This window comes from Sciurus carolinensis, chromosome 3 (genome assembly GCF_902686445.1).
Source record: "Sciurus carolinensis chromosome 3, mSciCar1.2, whole genome shotgun sequence".
NCBI classification, from domain to species: domain Eukaryota; kingdom Metazoa; phylum Chordata; class Mammalia; order Rodentia; family Sciuridae; genus Sciurus; species Sciurus carolinensis.
The window spans coordinates 116,043,573-116,062,779 of NC_062215.1; the positions used below are offsets into that span (position 1 = coordinate 116,043,573).

Below are 19,207 nucleotides of genomic sequence, written 5' to 3' on the forward strand. Positions count from 1 at the left end.
GGGGCTGTAGCTCAGTAGTGAAGCGCTTGCCTCGATCCTCTGCACTACATAAAAATAAATGAATAAATAAAGATATTGTGCCTTCTACAACTAAAAAGAAATTTTTTTAAAAGAGTAGGTTAAAAATGTCCAGAAGAAAAACAAGAATTTTCAACAAAAAGGTGGAAGGAACTGAAATCATAGTACAGACACCAAAGAAAATGATAAGAGGATTTTGACAAGTGTTAGGTTGTTTGTTTAGTGATCGTTCTGGTTGAACAACTGAAAATGTCATCCCAGTGAACAAAAATAGATTTCTGCCCTAAAGACCCAACAGAAGCACAACTGAAGAAATTAGACAGCAACTCTGTTTTTGTATTAAAGCTGAGTTTTTAGAAGACAAATCAGAGCAGCATCATTAAGCTATATTTTTCAAATAATTCATTTTTAATCATTGCTTTGTTGCAATGAGGTTGCAGATAAAAGTGGCATAATAATGTTTCTAGTATTGTCATCTTTTGTGTTTTTTGTGTTTATTAATTATGTACTACATTTTCTAGAAAAATAGCATTATATACATAGTAGGATATTTAGGATAAAATAGAATTAAACAAAGGTACTTAAAGGTCATTTGAGTTAAGACAACAGTTATTTGTGTTTAATTTCTGTGTCCAGGTGCTCTTAAGTGTTATTTCCATTTTATTGTGAGAATCTATTTATAAAACTTAAATATCATTCTTGAATCTCCAATCCAGAATAATATAACTAAACAGCAGTTGATTCCTACAAATCATTTACAATCTAATTAGGTATTAAGTATATGTTAGGGAGAGAGGTGCTCCGTCAGTGAAAAAAGTTTTCAATTGCAATAGAAAAAAATTGATAGCAAAGTTATTGATTTAATGATCAACTTGTTCATATGGGAAGTGAAAGGAATCTGGAAAAAAAAAAGAAAAATATTAAGGAAAAAAGAGGAAAAGACCTATGGAAAGAGCTACAATACTCAGTCACTATTGACCATATTGACCATGTTTGCATGTGTAATGAAGTTTCCATCCACCTGGGCTCACAAACTTCTACTAATAAATCAAAATTACAAAAAGAGGCTATAAACGTTCTTCTTAGTAACTTGATAATAGACGTAGTCATTACTTTGTTATTATTCTGAACAATAAAATATTTCAGAGAAAATAGTGTTCACTTACAACTTGAAGCAAAGAGAGATACCCAAATCCTACATTATCAAAGTTTACTTTCACATTTTTCCACCGGGCAGTCTCATTTCTTTCTATTAGTTTTAGGCAATCAGAATGATTATTCACTTCGCTGATTTCAAACATGTCACCAGTTGTGGTGTTAACACAGTGGTAGAATTTGCCAGCAAACAAATTTACGCCCATGATGCTGAAAATTAGCCAGAATATAAGACAAACCAGAAGCACATTCATGATGGATGGAATTGCTCCTAAAAGGGCATTCACAACCACCTAATACACAAATGGAAAAAAAGAAAAGTCAGAATTCTTATTGGTTAAAAAAGAAAAGACATTCCCCTAGTAATCTTTAGTCTTTCTATTTTTTTTTTTCTATCAGGAACTACTTGTCCTAGAGTATGCTTTTAAAATCAAAGTAAAAAATATATTGAAATGAAATCCACTTTTTCACAAGTAATATGCTTAGGAAAACAAATACAGGCAATATAACAAAGAAAATTTTGAAAAGCTTAGAAAAGGGAGACGTTTTAACAGATTAAAGGAAAAGCAAAATCAGAGGAACTTGCTGCCAGATGAAGACGGAATATGTGCAGCTTACTAGAAAAAAGAGAAGTTGGAAATCCTATATAGAAGATTAACTCATTTAAAGAAGGCAATATATTAAAGAACAAAACTAAAACATTTGGGCATGAGTTCATTTGACTATTATACTTTTAAAATAAATAAAAAATTCAGAGGTATAAAAATAAGAATATCATATAATACCTAATATAATTTTGGCCTTAATTAATCATGCATTGCTATGACTAATAATAATTTTTGCATAAGAAGCAAGACAATTTAGCATTATGTATTTCATTAGATCATCACATCGTTTATTTCAAGCTCCAGTCATATAAGTTGTTTCATTTACTGAGTTTAATCCAATAAACTTATTTTAAATGAAACAGAAATTGGTTTCTTAAGAAAATAAGAAAAGGAGGGATACCATATGAAGTTCCCAAATCTGATGTGATTGCTTTAAGTTCTGTACTCAGTTATTATCTATTTTTCTCCTATGGAAAAAGGTTTTTACCCCCTCTTATCTTTATTTCTGTACCACAAATTAAAAATGTGAGTTTTCATATTTGACAACACTGTAGTCCTTGCTTCCTTCTCCATAGTTCCCACTGGAGCTGCACATGAATATCTAAGAGGGAAGATAAAGACAAACTCTAAAATGCTTGCAAGTGGCTGATGTCTCAGACTTGAACATTAAAAGGTGAGATTAATTTCACCTATGTACCTCTATTATTCTTGTCAATTGGGATGCAAAGTAAACAGGCACCAAAATAACCTTATATTTGTCTTTTGATGCCAGTGTCCTTTTAGAACAAAATTTTGTATCTGTCTGGATAAAAAAATACAAGAACCCATTCCTTATACTTCCAAGCCCTGTTTGAAGTCTATACAGAACTCTAGGCCTTCTGAGGATGTGATTAGTGGGCCAAAGGAAATAATGAAACCAGTAATGATAGCATGGGGAATGGATATAAAAAAGTTAACTCAGGTTGAGTTAGTTATCCAGGGAGAACCAGATAATGTGACCTACGCAGTTGACCAACCTGGAACACCTTATGTTATTTCATTGTCTATCTTAAAATTGACTGAATAAAACCATATTTTATATTTCATTCTAAATGTATGGATACAGTCAGATTTCTTTTAGACTTGAGATTTGAAAGCTGAAATCAAGTTATTATTCACTTCCATCCTTTTCTGAATATTTTACTTGTCATCCACACTAAAATGCTCTTTCTGCTGTTATACAAAAATTGCATATTAAAATACATAGTTTCACATTCAATATTAAATTTAGAGTATGAGCAGACACTTTCTTGCATTTCTGTATAGCTATTTCTTACACTCTTTTCACAAACCTTTCTCACTTTTTTTCAGACCTTTTCTTACTTGGGTCACTTTTCCATCCTCATGGTCACCATATTTATCCTGCCCTCAGTTACTTTCTACTTGCACTATTGTCAAACTCTCCTTTCTCTCGCCTTCTATACATGTAAGATGAATTAATCTTCCCTAAGTCCTATTTTAAAATTATTTAATGGTTCCTCAGTGATTACAAAAATATTTTCCTCATCATGGTATGCATATCACTCCACAATCCACACCTCAAGTTTTAACTTCCCTGACCACCTACCCTTGATGCCACCCCAACTAATAGAGTTACCATGTGCTAATATAATTGCCAGAGAATTGAGATGCCATTTCCTTTGAAATTCCTCATCCAAAATCTCCCCTTCTGAAATACTCTTCTTTCTCAGAGGCTTTAATTCAAACCACACTCCTAACTTCATCTTCACTTAGTCTCCTAAATAGAGATTAGAGTTTTCTCCTTTGAATTCAAGAATCAGAATTCTAGCACTGGACTGGACTGTAGAGAAAATTTGATACTTTAGTATTGTGTCCTCATTTGGCAAATAAGAGATGAAGTTAAAACAGTTAAGTTCAGAAAGTAGCATCTCATGCTCTTTTTCCAGTCTCTCCTATCACTTGTCCTAAGATTTCCTTTCACTCTTTTGTTACCCACGTTGTTCATCGTATTTGTGTAATCCTTACAGATTATAAATTTTTTAAAAAATGTAATATGCAAAAATGTATACATGAATCCTCCAAGACTTTGAGTGTCTGGAATATATGAATATTACAAAGAGTGATGTTTCAATATGGGCAAATAAAAATGATTGGATGAATGAATGAAGCAAAGGTTATCTTAGTAATTATTTATCAGAGCATAATTTTAAATTGCTACTTCCAGATATAGGAAAAGAATAATTGAAGAACTAAAGACAAGAAAAATTTGGGAAAAAGTAATGAATTTGAGATTTACTTTGCAACAGGGACCAGTTTTCAGTTAAAATTAATTCTCATTATTGAATTAGATGCAAGCAAGTGCTCTGTAGCAGTGTAATTCGAGATATGATTTGCAAAGTTGTTATATATCTGAAGCACTAAAAAGTTTTATTTTGCTAAGATAAGGAACTTTGTCTTAAAAAAAAATTTGGTATATTATTGGGAAATATACTATGCAAAGGTCCATTCATATTCAAGATTTCATTAGACAGCAAAGGATCATAAAAAGAATTGTCTTTTCCCAAGAGCCTCAACCTTGGTTCAGCAGAGGGAGGTGTATTAACTCTTCTGTCTCTAGGGAACTGCAGTAATTGGTTCCCATATGGGGAATGCAGGGCGGAATTGGTCTGAATGAATTGGAAAAAACAAAGTGAGATTTTCAGATGCATAAAAAGAGATGTCAAATAAAGGAAATTCCTAATGAATCGATACTAGTGGTTGGATTCTAATGCTACTCTACTTGAAATACAGAAAACATTATATGAATAAAAATCAAAAGTAGGGAAAATAAAAATCGTATGTTTTTGAATATGGAAAAAAGTAACAAAATCTTTGTTTTAAATCTAACAATGAAATTTGGCTTATGGGGTTTAATTAAGGCAATTATTTTTGAAAGATATATCAATTAGCCAAACAAAAATCCCTGTGATTTCTACCTCAAAAATATAAACTCTTCTTCTTGTACAATATTCCTAAACTTAAATACAAAGCTTTGTTTTTATTTTTGTTTTCACCATGATATCTTCTGAGATCCTAGAAATTTAGTTGATAGTGAATTATTCTATAGAATTGAGTTTATATATTTCTCTTCTCTTTTCCTCTCTTCTTTACTCTTCTTTTTGTGGTATTTCAAGGGATAAAACCCATGGTCTCATGTAGACTAGGCAAGTGCTCTGCCACTGAACTACCATACGCAGCCCTAATTTCTATCTTAGCACTTACAATGCTTCTGTTATATTTTTAGGTGAGTGTTCTATTCTGCATAATTCAAATAAATTGATTCTTTTATATTAACTTTTTTAAAAATTGAAGACATAAATGATGAGTGCTTATTCAATCTTTCTTAATATATTTTTGCCTTGTAACATTTTGAGAATAAACCCTACAAACTCGCACAATAAAAAATGAAAATGTCATACAATCAAAAACAGTCATATGAAACCTGGAATGTTACACCTTAGCATCTGCTCACACATAACAATAGACTGATAGCACGTAGCTGACCATTTTCAGAACCCAGACCAAGAAGCTAAATGGCAAGGTATGTACACCTCAAACCATATCTTCAGCTGCATGAGTTAATTGTTTTTCACACAATTGTCCTACACCAGGGTTCCCCACCCTCACCAATCAAATAATGACCCCATAAATTGATAATTCAATATATACATAAGTAAATCATGTTTAGTGATACTTCATGAAGATATCAACCATTGTGGTTAAAATCCACAAAAGGTAAATGCAGAAAGGTATTTTTTCCCCAAAAGAAATTTAAGACAAATAAAAATTGTGAATTAGGAAGTAAATACCCTACTGTGGTGCAGTTGCACCCTTCCCAGGCCCTCCCTCACCCCACTACACATAAGTCACAGTGCAAGGAGTAAAGGTACAAAAGGGGTAATACAGTACCCATAATAAAGGGCTGAGGGGAGGAACCAGCGCTCCACCCCATCCAAGTTGGAGCAAGATTATCCTATATAAAATAGAAATATATAGTTTATTATTAGTTAGAAATCTGATATGACAGAACATTTGGTGTTACGTTTTGTATATGATGCTCTCTGTCTGTTTCCCTATCAATTAATACTTGAGTTCTTTTGAAAAGGTATTTAAGATTACCTAGATTAGGAAATTGAAAAATACAAATTGAAATACAAATTTTATTTTACCCTAGGTATTCACAACATAAATTCACTCAGTTCAATTTTACAAGTTGGAAAATTTGGACTGGAAATTTGAAATACAATAAATGTTCAAAAGCTGTCAGCCAGAAATGTGCATAAAACATGCAAAACACAAAGTGCAACGTGATGATAACTTTTTAAAATTACTTTTAAAGTTCTTATCAAGCACTATTAACATGCTTTATTCAGTAGTGTTGCATAAAAGCACATGCTTTGGAAAAGTGGCAGAAAAACAAAATAAAATGAGTGCCTGATTTATGCTGACACAGCTATTGCAATATTATGTTGCTAAGAAAAAGAACTAAATGAGAGTTTCTGAATATATTCAAATTTCACTTCCCAACTATAATCATATTACCTTCAACTTCACCATCATTCATGATTCTATTTTTACACAGTAAAAATATCCAAATACTAGAAGCAGAAAAATAGAATCAATAATAAGTTTGTTTACTTTGACTCTACAATGCCAAGTAGGTGTTGAAGAGCTCAGTCATTTTAGTGTGGTGCACTGATGTCATTATGAGGCAAGAGGCCATATTAATAAATATGAAATGTTAAATGATTAGTTTTATGATCTATCAGTATCTAAAAGGAGTTTGTTTTCAAAACTCCAAGATTCAATAACTAGCCTCCTATAATATATCAAGCACTATTCCTTAATAAATATAGATCAGGTTATTTCTGTAACGAGTAAATATATCTACATTGTTATAGAAATAAAGAGCTCTATATTGGAATAAATAGCCATCTAATTCACGAATTGATTAAGTTTTTTTAAAAAGTCAGATGTGAAATGTTGATACCAGTTTAAATGTTTAGCATCGTTCAGGTTTCAGAAATCTTTTAAAATATATTATTTTAATTCAGGCAACATGTTTTCAAGTAGAATGTATATATTTTTCTTGAGAACTGAAACTGCCTCTCTGAAACAAAAGTGATGTTTTAACTGGAAAGCAAACTTAATTTTTACATACCCTGGGGAGAATTTCTGATCACATTTTAATGAAAAAGTGGAGTCTCTATGAGAAATACAGCAGCACTATTTGTGTGATACTGTGTTGAACTGTTTCTAATGAGGAAAAAGTTTTCATGTATGTTTAGGAAAATTGAAAACAAGTCTTATGGTCTTAAAAAGTGACATTTATTATAAATTTTAGTTTGGAACAGAACATAGGTTATAAGGGACCTAGAAAATGCAAATATAATTTAACGATACAGCTTAGTTTCTACAAACAGGACCAAACTTCAGGTAACAAAAGAGCAATGTTTTCTATGGGACTCACATTTCAGCAACTTTGTTTAGATAAAAAAATGTTGGTCCTTTAAAAAAGCAGAATTAATTTTTTATAGATGCATCTTATATAAATTAATATTTCATGCTTTTATAAAAGTCATGGACAATAAGAAGTCAGTAGTGGCAAAATTTCTAATCTGTTAAGTGTCATGATAAATGGTTTAATGTTTTCCTAAAAGGGACAACATCAAATTTTGTGTAATTCTGACAATGTGTTTTCAGTTAAGGTTAGTTTGTGAATCACCTATGGTAATGAAACAAAATTATAAATTCTACTTATTTTGTTATAAATATTTTACTTTATTGTCACAAAATGTGAATTTATAAGTAATACTTATTTATTGTCTATTTATATTAAGAAGACGTGCAATTGTAAATTGAGGCTATATTAAATGTAACTTTTAAAAATTCAAAGTTCAGCTAATATTTAATATCTATCCTTGAATATATTCAAATAATGCAAACTTTGGCATTATAAAGACAAAATTTATATGATACTTCATATTTTCATATTTTCCTTTATATACATTCTTATGTACATGTGTGACATATTATTTTCAATAAAACTCATTAAGCACAGTTGGGTCTTCACAAAGGAGAAGTACATGATATAGAATTCACTTCAGATAATTATAATATCAATGCTTTAATAATGCATTTGCTTTTTTGTATACAGAATTGCAAGGAAACTCCCAAAATAAATCAGGGAATAAAGTCATTTTGATGAGCACAGCAGATAAATGATTTTATATCATTTTAAGAGAGGCCTAAATTCTCTTGCATATCACCTAAAAGTAAATATGCAACAGATAAAAGAATTAAATAGCACGTTTGCAAGGATTTGCCATTCCTTTCGCATGCATATGTTTTCCTTATTCTAAATTTAATTGAACTTAATTTTGGCTATATATGATTCTTCAGGTGTTTCATTTTCCTTACCCTCATCCCTTCAAATCGTGACAAGGCTCGTAGAGGTCTCAGAGCTCTTAGTGTCCTGAGGGATTTGATGGCACCAAGTTCTGAGTAACCCAAGGCATTTGCTGTTAAACTGACCAATGAAACCTGAAGGCACACACAAATAATAATAATAAATAAATAAATGGAACTCTTATCCTTCAATCTATAGTTATTATGTAAAATTTGTAAAATGCAATTTTAATTTATAATTATTCAGAAGACAAATGGTTGGACATTTCAGTAAACCTTTTAAAATTTTGAGGAAGTGTTTTCAGCTTAAATTCAAAAACAGTTTTTTTAAAGACATTAAGTACTAGTTCAACAATCAAAATCATGTCATTTGCAGGATACATTGGAGATAATAATGATTAAGCAAAATAAACAAAACTCAGAAAGAAAAGTGTCACATGTTTATGCTCATATGTGGAGACAAAAAAAGTCAACATGAATGTGGAAAGGGGAATTTTTAGTGTGGGGGAGTGGGTAGAGGAAGGAAGAGAGGGCAATATGGAGGGCAGATAAGAGCAAAGCATAGAGTAGCAATTCTATACACTGTAACAAAGAGTAGCAATTCTATTCACCCAACACCAGTTTTAAAGAATTTTCTTTTTTTAAAGTGTGGTAAATAGCCTAATATTTAACATGCTTTTTCCATGTGTTCATGGAAATGCCACAATGAAACCAACTAATTTACACAATCAATATATACTAATAATTAAATTTTTAAAAGCTAGGTCAAAAATGACCTAAATCCCATGTAATTTGATAATTGCTCCACTAATATAAATGAGTTGAGCAATTAGTTGAAAAAAATTAAGCATTAATGAAATAGGGACTTGAGGCATCGCTCAGTTGTAGAGCACATACTTAGTATATGTAAAAACCTGGGTCCAATCCCCAGAAACTCCCCAAAACAATCATCATCATCATCATCATCATCATCACCATCATCATGCTATACAGAAGAAATCCAGGCCCCAAAAAATGTCAGAGATTGTGTTTTATTTTATTGGTACTGCTGAATTTAGCATTTTGCCTACAGCAAGTTATCAAACACAAAACTACTATTGTACTAGGAGAAAAAAAAGAAATCTCTACCCTAAGTTAATATACTATATTATTAAATTTTTTATAATCTGTATTGTCAAAATTAATGTGATTAATTGGGTTTAAAGGTGATGGGGGTTGACTAATACCTTGTTTTTCTTTTTTAAAATTGAGTTCTTTGTAAATAATTAAATTTAAAATGTAATTCCATCATAAAATATCCTTATTATTTGCTAAACTAATTTACAACTTCTGCTATGATACCTGACCCCAAATGGCTAATTAGTGAATAATCGATAGATTTATTTAATTTGCATGAAATATGCAACACTAATGGAAAAATCTAATTCTCTACACAAATTGGTACAATTTCATATTCAGGCAGTGTTATGATTTTAATTTGAAGAGTAGTAATTCTATACTATTTTTGAAGAATTTTCATTTTTTTTTAAGTGTGGTAAATTGCCTAATATTTAGCATACTTTTTACATTATTTGTGTTGAGCTATATTTATTTGTGTCTTTTTCAGATTGATACACTGGTCCTTATGAAATAATTAAAATGACATTGAAAATAAAAGTATTCTTTATAGAATTGTTTTTCTAAAATATTTCAATAATACCTATTAAAAACAATGTAATAATAGTTAAAATCTTATTTCTTCACCTCCAAAACTCAGAAATGTAATGAATACAGTAGTACAAAGTTAAATTCAGTATGTTTCAAAAGGGTTAATTTAGATTTAAAATATGGAGTAAAAATTTATGAGTACTAAAAATATGATTTAATTTCTAATGCTTGAAACCTCATTAGAAACTTCTTCCCGTTTTTAATATGAAGAAGCAATTACTTTTTTGAGGTTTCTCTGAATTTATTCATTTCATGGGGACATTATTAAACAATTCAAATCACTTTATTCTGACCTTTGTTTAGAATCAAGGAAATCTAAGGTATGCATGGCTCTTCTCTAAAAACAGTTTCCATAAGAAACCTTCATGGTCCCGATGAATATATCCTTTAGGTAAAAATCTATTGCCTATTGAGTCATGATATTTTGGACATAATTTTTCAAAGCTGAAATCTTACCAAATTGATAATATGAAACATGATATTTAATGAATTTTGAAGTTAGACACTTAATTTAGGGTAAGTGAAAATTAATTATTGGATATAAAGAGTTGTCTGATGTATCATGGGCTTGCCACAAGTCTAGCCTACATTCTAGTATAGAATAAAGGATAAATAAAGTAGACAAGACATGTCTTTATTCTCTGCACACCTTACCTCCTATAATGGAGTTATAATCTATGCAACCTGGTGTTGGGGATATAGCTCAGTTGGTAGAGTGCTTGCCTTGTAAGCACAAGGCCCTAGGTTCAATCCCCAGCACTGCAAAAAAAAAAAAGTAATAATAACCTATGCAACCTACCTTTTATTTCTACCCTTTAAACCCTTTTCTGGATCAAAGAAAGTATTTTGTTAATATAACAGTGGCTCACCTACCTCAGTGTTCATTGAGCACCTTTAATTTTGTTCAGATAATACCACCATTTTACAAAGTCAGGGGCCAAGTAACTTAATGGCCTCAAACTAATAAACGGGCAGGGATAAAAACATGAGTCTGCCTGATTTACAACATAAAAAATTTAAACAACATGCTTTTTATTCTCCATTTTATACACCTAAATGCTATTGAAGGCAAGTCCTGTCCCAGGACTATGGAACAGCCCAGAGAGCAAGCACTGATGGGGGCTGCATGGAGTTCACAATGACAGTATTAGCCTGAGGCACTGCAGACCAACATCAAGGCAAGCCAGGGTGCACTGACTTGTCACCCCATGGTGCCTGGCTAGAACCTGAAACTGACACCCTCTGCAGAAGCCAGCTTCACACCTGCAACCTGGACTCCATGCATCCATGAACCCCATGACTTCACCTTCCAGTTGAGGAGGGCAAAAAAGAAAGTGGAGCAGACCTGAATGGGATTGCAGGTAACCATGATTGTTGGTACTTTTACAAATCCCAAATATTGGTTCATACTTATATGAACCAATAGTTTTGAACCATGTGCTATATAAATCCCTAGATTAGCACACTCAGGCAGTAACCCCTCTTGGATCCCTTCTTGCTCTGTGGGACTTCTGTTTCTCTTCACACTCCAATAAATGGTACTCTTACATTCACTCATCCTTGTCTGTAGATTTAATTTTTCAAATTTATGAGACAAAAAACCCAGAAAGAAGAAATTGGCAGTGAGCTGCTAGGGTCTGCTGGAACACTGGAGAGCACAGTCTGCCAATAAGAGCTGCAAAATGTTTCTTGGCTACAGAGACCTACAGCTTATGCAGACCTCGGCCACCAGCAGAAGGGGAGAAACTCTGATTTCATCTTTTGGCACTCAACATGGCCTCCTTCAGAATAGTGAGTGAAACGGACCAACTAAACTATCACTTTTATTCCAGAGTTCTATACTCCTTCTAGAAAAATCTATCTTTCCAAAAGGAAATACCAGGCCCTTGTTGGCCAGTTAAAAAGTGGTTAGATCAGCAACAGGGTCTGTGCTGGTCATCTGTGTCCAGCACCCCTGCACACCCAAGGGCTGCCATTCTGCAATCGTGGGACAAGGACTTGGCCCTATTATTTTAAATAATTGCTAAATCAGGCCATATCTTCCAAATACTACATGATCACCCAGGGAGTGAGCTTAGTAACATATCATGTGAACCATGGTTAGAGGTTCACTATCACAGAATTACAGAATAAATATGACAAACTACATTAAGCAGAAGACAAAGAAATGGAGGATACCTACATCGACAATTAAGAAGTCCAGCCAACACCAGGCATTAGTGAAATATGTTTGATAGCCATATGCCACCCATTTTAGAAGCATTTCCAGAATGAAGATGTAAGTGAAAACCTTGTCTGCATATTCCAACATTGTCTTAATTGTCTTTCGCTGATCAATATATATATCTTCAAATGCCTATAATAAGAATGTTGTATATTTTAGTTTTCAAATACTATTAAATGCCATAAACTTTTTAAAATTCTATGTGCTCATGACACTTCATTGGAACAGGAGAGCAAGGAATAGTAGTTATTGCTGTTTTGTTATTCACAAAGGTTTTAAAATTATTTTTCAGGGGAAAAATTATACTCTGCATTGCTATTATAACCAGAAGAAAGGAGAAAGGAGTAAAAATGTAATTCAATGAGTTAATGTGACTTGTTCAGGAAAGAGTCCTTAATGCCATATTCATTTTCTTGCATTCTTTTGCTTCCTTCTCTTAGCTTTTTTTTTTTTTTTTTTTTTTGCCATAGGAAGGAAAATTAAAGAGATAAAATGTTAAGGCATATGTTTTTTATAAAGCCAGAAATTGTGATTGATCATCCAAGTGCATAATTTTACCACATTTTCCAAGTTCATCTGATTTTTTGTATCTTCATTTTGTTGATAGTTTATATTTCTCAGAAGAGAACTTGTGTGACAATAATGGTAAGAAGACATTCTTTTTCTTAGATGCTAATGTATATAGTTCTAATATGGACCTCTCCTGACATTTTACTTCTAAGTAGACCTTTCAATGACTTAAGAGTATTTCTTATCTAACGTAGCATGTGGATGAAATTTATTTCATCAGTGAAATCTGTAACATCATGCTAATTAGTAAACTTAAAGAAACTTGAAATTGTTTCAAGTAGACAAGCTCTTTGCCTGTTCTATCTATCTATCTATCTATCTATCTATCTATCTATCTATGTCTAACTTTATTTCAGTGTTTTTCTAAAATGCTATCAATATGGTGGTATGTGGTAGTTTTCTAAATGATTTTTATATAATTATAAATTGATTCTGATGAAATGAACATATTCTTATAAAGAGAAATTAATGCTAAAATGAATCACTTGGAATTCTGCTTAATATTTATTGTTACCTACATTTATTGTTTCCCAGTAGTACATGAATGGGGAACACAACTGGAAAGAGAGAAGTGTTCCCTAAGGACTTATCAATTGTCTATAAGGCGGTAACAGTATTAATAATACTCAGAAACAAAATTCATTAGAACTCAGAAGATTTTCATCCCCAATCACAAACTTCCATGGACTATATACTATGGGCCACATGCTTATTATTTTGTTAAAAAGAATAAATAAATATTCTTGTTCTTTAGTCACAATGAATAAACAGAAGAGCCAAATTTGGGGGACTGCTTACTCAAAGCAAAAACTTATCTGTGGATTATTATAAATGCATGTATACATAATAAAAGTAAATCCAGAAATGCATAATTTTTTGTTAAGTCTATAGTCTAAGTTAAAGATGGGGTTATTAAGCATGCATTGGAGACCAAGACAATGTGATAGAAAGGATGAACAAGGTTTCAGTGTTAAAAGATACTAAAAAAATTAGTACTGTAGCACTTTTGCCCAACATTGACTCACCAGAGCACCACTACTGAGGAGAATCATGAAGACGATGAAGGTCTCAAACCAGTTGTGTTCCACGATTCGGAAACATGTTCTTCTTAGGTTCCACCATTGTTTTCCTCTTCCTTCCTCCACACTGATTTGACAACATTTGAATCTCTGTACACAGCCTGCAAGTATAATGTCCAAACAGAAGTAAAATAACTGCCCTTCTGTGACATCCCTCGACTTGTCCCTGTTTGATGTTTCCATCACTATTGCCATCTCTATCTTGCTGTGGTTTACTCTTTAAGCCTGGATTAGTAAGAGCACAGTCATTAGCCATGTGAAGTTGTGAAAATTATTTAGCCTCAATTATTCCCTGGCTAATACTACTTGCTTTTTCTGCCTCACAGTGTTATTATTCAAGAAAAAAACTTTAAATTTCAAATAAACATAAAGTAGCTTGCTTTATTTATATATTATCCTACAGCACTCTGCTGAATTCACTCTAGAAAGGGAATTCCCCATGGCTATTAATGATAATAAACAGAAAACTTCCCTTTTAACGATAATATAAACTAATAATATGGGTCTCTTTAAATAATGCTACACCTTTAAATAATGCTAGGCTTTCTTGTGGAGCTTCTAGAAAGGCATATGTGATTTTCAGCAAAATATGATTTGCAAGGTCCTGCTTTGATTTGCCACAGTCTTCCTCAAATTGCTTTCACTTACCCAAACCCAGAATTAAATCCACAAATACATCTGAGTACCTTTCTAAACACTGTGGAAGATTAAAAAAAAAAAAAAAAGTATGTTTGAATAAAAAAGAAATAAAAGGAAAGAATAAGAATGGAGGATGGGAGGGAAGAAAATATAAGAGTAGGGAACTAAGGAACAAAGGAATAAAGGAAAAGAAGAGACACATCTAACAGTTTAAAAGAGAAAGAGAACAGTTTTATAATATAATATGTTGTTAGCTATCAAGTGAATTAAATTTATGTTTATTATAGCTGTTCATGATAACATGATCAGATAGTTTTGAGAGGATTTTGAGTTGTGTGTATGATTTATATAAGGAATAAAGGGACACTTCAAATATTTTAGGCCAAATAAAAAATGTGAACATGTACTCATGTTTTACAAACTCAAATTTTTAAGGAAATCAGACAATAAGATACTAGCTATAGGATTTTTATTTTTAATCATTGAGCTATATTCCCAAGCCTTTTTATTTTTTCTTTTGAGGCAGGGTCTCACTAAGTTGCTGAGGCTGGTCTTGAACTTGCTATTCTCCTACCTCAGCCTCAGCCTCCCAATTTGCTGGGATTATCACTGTGCACCACCACACTTGGTCTCATATCTCTTCTATCTATATGGTACCAGCTCAACACTGTTTAGATATCAAGTATCCAGGGCAGCCCTTATTTCCCTGTTTCTTCCAACATACATTGAAAAATGATGTTTTTATTTAAAAATACTGTTCAGAATTTATGATTCATTTAGTTTTTATAGTCAAAGTTTACTTTTAAGGATAATTCTGTGTATGAGAATTTCGATTAGTACTTAAGATGCCAATTTATTGCGAAGCTATCATTTTCTTTAAAAAATTATAAATCAGTAGTTTTGATTAAGTTAAAGTATTTTTCTCTGTGTTCATGACCTTTTTCACACAATGAGGATAACTAAAGCACTAGATTTTCGATCCTTTTTATTTGTCAACACGTTAGGGGGAACTGAAATAGATCTATTACTAAGGTCTATTCTAAGTGATTCATCTTGGGTGGACAACTGCAAAAGCCTTCTTCTCGACTAGAGAACAATGAACATGAGGATCTGTGTCTTTACCTTCAGTGAAACAAGCCTCAGGTTCAAGGGTCTCTTCGGGTTCCACCACAGGCTGCTCCTCTGCAGGTGCACCAATGTCCACTGTGCTGCCTTCTGACGAGCTGCTGCTTTCATTAAGTTTCTGTACACAGGGTGACATAAAAAGCAGATCACTTTAATAAGTCACCTATCAAGGAGGGATTATTACTATGAGTGTATCTGGTATTGTCCTCATGGTAAAGAAATTGTAAATTTAAAGCAAAAGAGTTATTGAGTAAGAAGAGGAAATAAAGTTTTTTTCTGTTAACTCCTTTATAAGAATTGAGAATGCTAAGGATGAAACCAAATAGCTGTGTAAAGGGGTAACCAATGGCCTTCAGCAATGCACACTAAGGAAACTTCTTGCCTATGAATCAAAGAGAAAACAGGGGAAGAGGGAGGAGAAAGGGAAAGGGAGCAGAGGGGAAAGAGAATTTCCACCTTAGAAGGAAATAATGTCATTCTGTATTTTAATGTTTGACTATATATATATTTCTTTAACAATGTCTTCTTGTGAGCAAATACTACCTTTAGCTTTAACTCTGATACTAATGTTCACTGTTAGGGTATTTAGAATTACTATAACTATGTTAATATTTATATATTCCAGGTCCTCTTTGGAGAGAAGTATATTTACCCTCTTTTACAATAGGTTAAACATATCAATAAACAAATAACCTTAGACATATTAAATAAAAAGTTTCAAATCCTGGTAAATATTTTAGAGCTTGAGATATTGCAAAAAAGAAATCAACAAGTAATGTGTGGGAAAATTTAGTTTACTCCTCAGTAAATAATATGCCATGTGCAGCTGAGAGGACAAAGTCCAGTTAAGAAGCGACATTACTTATATTTTGAACAACTGTCATGGAACACATAGTTTTGGGGGAGGGTTGTTTGTGTATTTAGATGGGGTCTCACTATGTTGTCCAGGCTGGCCTCAAACTCTTTGGCTCAAGTGATCCTCCTCCCTTAGCCTTCTGAGTAGCTAGGACTACAGGCATGCACCATCGTGCCAGGCTGTTTTCTTTTTTAGGGTTCTCAGAAGACAAAAATGGCAAAAATAATAGAGAATATAGACTTTTCCCTCTAAGACAAGAACTAATCATAAATGATCTTCCTGAGCCTGGCAAACTGGCTTTTAAATAGTTAGCAAGAATAATTAATTAATTCAGTAATTTATTCAAGTAGTATTTATTAAACATCAACAACGTGTTAGATGCTGATTATTCACTGATGACTCAAATTTCCATGATTGTTTTGGGGACATAGTGTGCCCAACTTTAGATTTATGCAGATCATCTAACAGACATTCATAAACGCACACCACTCAACCTATCACATTATTTAAGTAATAAAAATTAGACTATTAAAATTATTGAGAATTTCACATGGAAGAGAATTGATATTTGGGGGAAAGTTCACCAAACTATTTGTATTTGCTTAAAAAAAATCTGTATATATAAGTCCATATCCAATTGATTGCTTCCCTTGTTTGTTAATCTGTGGTAAAATAGACCTCTCAAAAGTTCAGGTCATTAGGATCTGTGATAATATGATAGCTCGATGGCAATTCTTAGTATTTGAGTTGAAGATGATCTCTGAAATTATAAGATTTATCACTAAAGCCCAATTTCAACATTCCAACAAATATGTAATTAGTCTGGGTACCACACTCAAAAGCTCAAACTTTGTTCAACATAGGATACAGTAGCAAACAGATTTTAATCTACTTTTTCCATGGTTTTGGTTCTGAATGTCTTTACATTCTGTTTTAGCATTTGTACTGAATTAAAGACATACCCAGGAATAACACATTGGTTATTTTTCTGGCAAATGAAGAGAGAGAATCATCAAATGGTGGGCTTGAGTAGCAATCTCAATCAAACCATTCATCTCATAATGTGGTCTTCTGAAGAAATCCTCTTGTCTCATGCTCAACATTGAAGATTCATAATTTGACCATAAAGTGATAGGCCTAGTTCAAGCATTACCACTTCAACAAGTGATGGAAATGGCACTGTGTGTGTGTGGGGGGGAGGGGTTTGTTTGCTGGATATTGAACCCACTGCCTCATTTATCCCAAATATGAGCTCTGTCACTGAGCTACATCCCAAGCTCAGAAACAGGTTTTGCTGGCAATATCAGCATCATGAAAACATTCATCCCATATTTTATAAAAAAATCATGCAAGGAATATTTCACCATCATTCATTGTACCCATTATTATTCATTAAAGAAAAGGATAGTTATGCAAGATACCCATTCTTCATGTATGATCAATGAATGAGATTTTGAGAAGTCTAACAATATTGACCAACACTCATTAAGAACTAGAAAGCATGTTGTTTCCTGTGTTTAAATTTGTGTGTAGAAAGATATTCAGATACAGAATTAATTTAAATAGTAAATCTACTTTTCTGGAAGCAAAGATTGTCAAAGGTCATCTTAGAATCCTGCTGACACACTAGGTGTCTGTATTGGTTTTTTTCCCTATGAACTACCTGCTATACTAATATTATCTGCTGCATAAATAATTCATTGATTTCTCTCTTTATTTCCTTTACCTTGTAGTTCTTTTTCTAATTACTCAAATTAAGATGTTTGTTATGCTCTTTCATCCATTTTTGATCATTCTTGGTAATAAAAAGACATTTAATAACTGGTCCTATTCCAGAAATTTTAACAAAACACTCTTGTTTTTGAGATAGCTAAAAATGTATTTTATTTGCTCCATAATCCACCATTTATTTAGGAGAAATTTTCTTAATATTCAAGTTGTTAGAATTTTATCAATTTATTATTAATATCAGGTTTAACTGCATTTTGATCAGATATACACGTATAACTGTTTCAAAAATAAAACTATTTTATATGAAAATAGCTGTAGCTTTACCTTAAGATCCAGTGTGTGGTTAATTTATTTGAATTTCTCATGGGTACTTGGAAATAAGAATACTCTGTAAATACAATTTTTAAAATAATGTAGTTATAATTACATTTATTACTCATTCAAATTCTCACTGTCTTAAATTTTTATTTACATTTTATTATAGGATAAAAACTGCATTTTTCTTTTATTAGTGCATTATAACTGTACATAATTCTTCTTTATAGTTGAATAAAAACTTAATTGTGTATATATACCATATTTTCTTAATTTATTCATTTATTGATGGGGACCTGGACTGGTTCCAAATGGCTATTGTGAGTTGTGCTGCTATAAAGGTTTATGGGGCTGTATCGCTATACTACATTGATTTTAGTTCTTTTATATAAACACAAATGAGTGGATGGCTGGGTCATATGGTAGTTCCATTCCTAGATTTTTGAGTAATCTCCACACTACTTTTCAAAGTGGTTGTGCTAATTTTCAGTCCGAGCAATAATGTACCTTTTCCACCCAAATCCTTGCCAGCATTTATTATTATTTATATTCTTGATGATTGCCATTTTAACTGGAGTGAGGTGAAACCTCAATGTATTTTTATTTGCATTTCCCTAATTGCTAGGGATGTTGAACATTTTTTTTTCATATATTTCTTGGCCATGTGTGTTTCTTCTTTTGAAAAAAATGTATATTTAGTTCTTTTACTCATTTATTGATTGGTTTATTTGTT

At 32.2% G+C, this 19,207-nt stretch overlaps 1 protein-coding gene across 3 annotated transcripts in view; it reads right to left on the minus strand.

Annotated features, from left to right (window-relative positions):
* Positions 1-19,207, minus strand: part of LOC124979763 (sodium channel protein type 1 subunit alpha) — a 141,218-nt gene that overhangs the window by 12,244 nt on the left and 109,767 nt on the right. For all 3 annotated transcript variants that reach the window (XM_047544428.1, XM_047544427.1, XM_047544426.1), the window contains exons 18-22: positions 15,570-15,690; positions 13,755-13,909; positions 12,118-12,291; positions 8,241-8,363; positions 1,185-1,466 (exon numbers count right to left, since the gene is read on the minus strand). In XM_047544428.1, coding sequence (XP_047400384.1) covers positions 1,185-1,466; positions 8,241-8,363; positions 12,118-12,291; positions 13,755-13,909; positions 15,570-15,690 — 855 coding nt within the window. The remainder of the gene's footprint in view (positions 1-1,184; positions 1,467-8,240; positions 8,364-12,117; positions 12,292-13,754; positions 13,910-15,569; positions 15,691-19,207) is intronic.